This window comes from Etheostoma spectabile, chromosome 2 (assembly GCF_008692095.1).
Source record: "Etheostoma spectabile isolate EspeVRDwgs_2016 chromosome 2, UIUC_Espe_1.0, whole genome shotgun sequence".
Classification (NCBI taxonomy): Eukaryota; Metazoa; Chordata; class Actinopteri; order Perciformes; family Percidae; genus Etheostoma; species Etheostoma spectabile.
The window spans coordinates 31,444,948-31,450,862 of record NC_045734.1 but is presented as its reverse complement, the minus strand read 5'-3'; the positions used below and the strand labels follow the sequence as shown (position 1 = coordinate 31,450,862).

Genomic DNA, 5,915 nt, shown 5'->3' with positions numbered 1-5,915 from the left:
TTCTCCGCAGGGGGTGCAGTGCGGCCGTTTGGTGTACGTCACCTGACGTCTCTCGACCGGCTGCAGCGGCTCGCCGCCTTCAGCCAGGACACGTCCACGGGCGAGGAGCCCGCCACGCGGCACTCAAAGGCACGGCAGGCCCTCGGGCTGCTGCAGGTGGTGATCTTCTCGGGAAGGACGCGGCGTTTGGCCTCTGGGGGGACAACGGAGGACAGGGCATAGCAGTAACCATAGCAACCACAATGCATCTGCAAGGCTCCACTTAACCCTCATGTTAATATGTGGACACACATGAGGACAACATGAGGATAACATGAGGACAACGTGAGGACAACATGAGAACACATGAGGACAACATGAGGACAATATGAGACGTGAGGACAACGTGGGACAACGTGGAGCACAACATGAGACACACATGAGGACAACATGAGGACAATTGAGGCAACATGAGGGCAACATGAGGAAACAGGGGACAACATGAGAACAACATGAGAGCATATATATATATATATATATATATATATATATATATATATATATATATATTTTATTGCTGTTTTAAAGTATTTTAGTATCTTCTTCCTGAACTACTATATTAATACTATATTATTAATACTATATTATTACTACTATATTACCATTACTACTACATTACTGTTACTACTATATTACTATTACTATTATATTTCTACTATATTGAGTTTCCGGAGCTCTGCAGAAGTTAAACAGGTCTGGGCGCCCGGGTAGCTCAGCTGGTAGAGCGGGCGCCCATATGTAGAGGGTTACTCCTCTGGTTCGACTCCTCTGCAGCATGTCCCTCTTTCATATCTTCAGCTGTCCTGCCAAAACAAAGGCCTAAAATCCCCAAAAACAGTCCTAAAACGCGCCTCGTCTCTCCGGCAGAGTCCATGAAGCCTCCCGTGTTCGACGTCCCTCTGAAGCCGCTGACGGTTACCGAGGGCGACAAGCTGAGCCTGCGGTGCCACGTGTGCGGCTCCCCGCCCCTGAAGATCCAGTGGATGAAGGACCGGAAGGATTTGGCACCGGCCGGCAGCACCAGGATCAGCTTCTCTGACGGGACGGCCTGTCTGGAGATCGGCTCGGCCTCGAGCCACGACGCCGGGGATTACCTCTGCAAGGCCACCAACGACGCCGGCACCGAGTTCTGCAAGGCCAAGGTCACCGTCCAAGCTACCAAAACCGGTGAGTTCTGCAAGGCCACGGTCACCGTCCAAGGTACCAAAACTGGTGAGTTCTGCAAGGCAAAGGTCACAGTCCAAGGTACCAAAACCGGTGAGTTCTGCAAGGCCAAGGTCACAGTCCATGGTACCAAAACCGGTGAGTTCTGCAAGGCCAAGGTCACAGTCCATGGTACCAAAACCGGTGAGTTCTGCAAGGCCAAGGTCACAGTCCATGGTAACAAAACCGGTGAGTTCTGCAAGGCAAAGGTCACAGTCCATGGTACCAAAAATGGTGAGTTCCGCAAGGCCAAGGTTACCGTCCAAGGTACAAAAAACGGTGAAAAGATACAGAACCTTTTTGCACCTAGACCAGCGGTTGATGCACGTGGCGGTTTAACATCAACCTTGTTTGGTGGATTTAAGGTGCGGTAGGTTTGGGGAGGTGTGGACCTTTCTCCACAGCTCTGCAGAGGAGGGTCTGACCGCCTGTCCCACCTGAGCCGAGGGTGATGGTGTTGTTGTTGTGGTTGTTGTTTCAGAGAAAGCGGCTCCGGCTCTAGCCGAGACGCCGGCGGATGCGCCGGCCAAGAAACTGGAAAACCTGTTCTTCATCGAGGAGCCGAGGACTACACACGTCACCGAGAGTGAGACACACAACACTCAAGACACACACACACACACAATACACACCACACACACACACCACACAACACACGACAGACACTGTAACTTGTTTCCCGCCTCTTTACAGAGGGAACTGCCACCTTCATCGCCAAGGTGGGCGGCGACCCGATCCCCAGCGTGAAGTGGATGAAGGGGAAGTGGCGCCAGGTCACACACGGCGGGCGCATCTCCATCGAGCAGAAGGGCCGCGAGGCCAAGCTGGAGATCCGGGAGGTCACCAGGTCGGACTCGGGCCAGTACCGCTGCGTCGCCGCCAACAAGCACGGCGAGGTGGAGAGCAGCGCCGACATGCACGTAGACGAGAAGAAGGAGACGGCGCAGCTGGACGGAGACCTCCGTGCGAAGCTCAAGAAGTGAGATCCTCTTCATTCTCTTGTTAGAGTTCATTATCAGCATCCAATCACGGCTGGAGAGCTTTAAAGGGAGCAGCCAATCAGATGCTCTCACAACCAAAACTCTGTTTCTGAGACACACACAAACACACACACAGAGATACACACACACACACACACTGATGCACACACACAGATAAACACACAGATACACACACACACACACACACAGAGATACACACACACTGATGCACACACACAGATAAACACACAGATACACACACACACACACACTGATGCACACACAAACAGTTACACACACACACACAGATACAAACACACACACACACACACACACACATAAATACACACACACTGATGCATGCAGAGAGATACATAAACACACACACACACACACACACACGCACACGTTGATATCATGTTCTAACAGCTAACAACAAAGATAAATATATAAAAACCTTAGAGGAAAATGTGAAGTCTTTTATTTTGGAGGGGTGTCACAGGGAATGTTGTTTAGTTTTAGTTCAATGGAAATGTTAAAAAGTGGATTTCTTTTCTCTTCTCTTCGAAGAGTTGTAACAGTTTCTATATGACATGATGAATTAAAGAATAACTGCATAACTGCAAGTTAAATAATACCTAATATAATATATATATATATAGAGTTGTGGAGTATTTACCCCCCCGGTGCGTTTGCAGGACGCCGTCCAAGCAGAAGAGTCCCGCGGAGGAGAAGGACGTGGACATCGTGGAGCTGCTGAGGAACGTGGACCCCAAGGAGTACGAGAAGTACGCCCGCATGTACGGCATCACGGACTACCGGGGCCTGCTGCAGGCCCTCGAGCAGCTGAAGAAGGAGAAGGCCGAGGAGACCGGACGCCCGGTAACACCATCATCTGTAGCATGTGGGAGAGATGAGCAGGGGGAATGAGGGGGGGGGACGCCAGACCAGGGGGAAACACCAGAATCAGGGGAAATGACAGGGGGGAAACGCCAGAGAGGGGAATGATGAGGATTGGATACGCCAGACCACCGACAGTGGAGAAGGAGTATGGGGAACACCAGGACGAGGGGAATGAGGGGGGGAGGTGGGAAATGCAAGGAGCAAGGGCATGGAGAGAGGGTAACACCAGAGCAGGTGGGAATGAGAGGGGGAACACCGAGAGGGGCTGAGGGGGAAAAGAACGGGAAAACATAGCGCTAGGAAGCAGAGGGAGGAGGGTAAACACCCAAGACAGGGGGAAGAGGACTGAGAGGGGGGAATACCAGAGCAGGGGGGAATGAGAGGGGGAGGAGAATACGCCAGCAGCACAGCGTGAATGAAGGAAGGTGAACACCAATGAGGGGGAATGAGGGTGAACACCAGAGCGGGGTAATGAGAGGGGGACACCAGGTAGCGGGAATGGGAGACGGGGACGCCTCATGCAGGGGGGAAGGATGAGAGAAAGGAAAACACAAGCCAGGGGGAACTGAGAGGGGGTGACCCAGAGCAGGGAATGAGAGGGGGACTGAGAACACCAGAGCAGGAGGAATGAGAAGGGGGACCGTTGCAGAGCAGGGGGAATGAGAGGGGGACACCACCAGAGCATGGGTAATGAGAGGGGGACACCCTATCTAGTGGTGAATTAGATTGGGATGGGGCCCGTATTAGCATATTAGAAAGAGGAATACATTCACATTGCAAGTATAGATAATACCAGAAATATGAGGGAGGCCAGGGATGTGTTGTGTGTGGTGTGTGGTTGTGTGTGTGTGTGTGTGTGTGTGTGTGTGTGTCTGTGTGTGTCTGTGTGTGTGTGTGTGTGTACCCCGGTGACTGACGTTGCTGTCGTTGACAGGAAGTGGAACGTGGGGACAGAGAGTCTGACGAGGACATGGCCCGCCTGGTGGCCGACCTGCAGAAGAGGATGGAGCGCACAGAGGTCAGGACGCGTTCACTGACCGTTGGGAAAACACAGCTCTGCCGTAACAACCATGGAGTAGAGCAGACTGTAACCGCGACAACAGCGTTACATCAGTTCTACTATAGAAGTTTACTCAGGATAGAGGTTTAATTAAATTTATTTAAATCTATTTATTTAATTGCAATTATTTAATCAAATTAAATTTATATAATTAAATTACTTCAGTTTATTTAATTTTTTTAAATTTATTTAATTTTTTTAAATTTATTTAATTACATTCATTCAAATTAATTCATAATATTTAATTTATTTAATATAATTTAATTTAATCAATTTAATCAATTTAATCAATTTATTTCATTTGTTTAATTCATTTATTTGATTCATTTAATTAAATTACTAAACATCTCTCCAATAACCGAGCAGCCCTGAAGCCTTTTCAGAGACATGTTGTCATTAAGAATCGGTGTTGTGTCCCCCGCAGCCCGTCACCGTGGTGAAGGACATCTCGGATCGGGCCGTCTTTGCCAACGAGGAGGCGGAGTTCGAGTGCGAGGTGAAGATCAACTACCCCGAGATCACGCTGTCCTGGTACAAGGGAACCCAGAAGCTGGACTCCGGCGACAAGTACAGCATCAGCATCAGCGGGGACCGCCACCTGCTCCGCATCCGCCGCTGCACCCCCGCCGACCAGGGCAACTACCGCGTGGTCTGCGGGCCGCACATCTCCAGCGCCAAGCTCGCCGTCACCGGTCAGTCCCGGAGACATTGCTCTGGAATACCAGGAATACTGGAATTATGTTATTATTATATATTATATATGTTATATCATATGTGTTAAATATGTTATTATTATATATTATAAATGTTATATCATATGTGTTATATTTGTTATGTTATATTTTGATCTAAAATTCAGCCCCTCTACACTACTCAGGCTGTTGTTGATCTAAGTTCTGTCCACCAGAGGGAGACACACACACACATACACACACACAAACACACACACACACACACACACACAGAGGCACACACACACACACACACAGATAGAGGATCAAAATTCCGCCACTCACACTACCATGCTGTTGTTGATCAATTTCTGTCCACAGAGGAGACACACCCACAATCCCAACACCACAACACCACACCCACACGACACACACCAGAGGCACCACACACACACACACCAGATAGAGAGACACACCACACAGATACACACACACACACACACCACACACACACAACCACCACAAGGCACACAACACCACAGAGATAGAGAGACACACTCAAAGAGACACGCACACACTGAGACCCACACACACGCAGACACAAAACAACACACACATAACAGAAACACACACACACACACACACACACACGGGAGGGGCACAGATAAGAACACACCCATACACACACAGCACACACTAGCTTACAGCGACCCACCCCACCACACAAGAGAGAGAAGAGAGAGAGCCACGCACACCAGACACCACACACAGAGACACACACACCGCACGAACCACACACACAGACACACCAGAGATACACAAAGAGACACACACACCACTACAGAAAGAGAGAAGTGGAGATCAACTCACCATCACAGACACCACAAACCGAACCACATCAAAGAGACACATACACCAGAACGAGGGTGACCACACACAAACACCACAGGATACACATATATTATAAATCCAACCCACACACCACACGGGACCTTACATCTTTCCACATCGTAGTAGAGCGTTTTGTGTGCATGTCCCTTTAATATTTGGCCTGAACCA

At 49.5% G+C, this 5,915-nt stretch overlaps 1 protein-coding gene across 1 annotated transcript in view; it reads left to right on the top strand.

Annotated features, from left to right (window-relative positions):
• LOC116702471 (titin-like) overlaps window positions 1-5,915 on the top strand; it is a 210,852-nt gene that overhangs the window by 129,087 nt on the left and 75,850 nt on the right. The window contains 7 exon segments of the mRNA XM_032536680.1: window positions 11-184; window positions 907-1,206; window positions 1,730-1,828; window positions 1,936-2,221; window positions 2,921-3,104; window positions 4,060-4,143; window positions 4,610-4,877. Of these exon segments, the coding sequence (XP_032392571.1) occupies window positions 11-184; window positions 907-1,206; window positions 1,730-1,828; window positions 1,936-2,221; window positions 2,921-3,104; window positions 4,060-4,143; window positions 4,610-4,877 (1,395 nt within the window).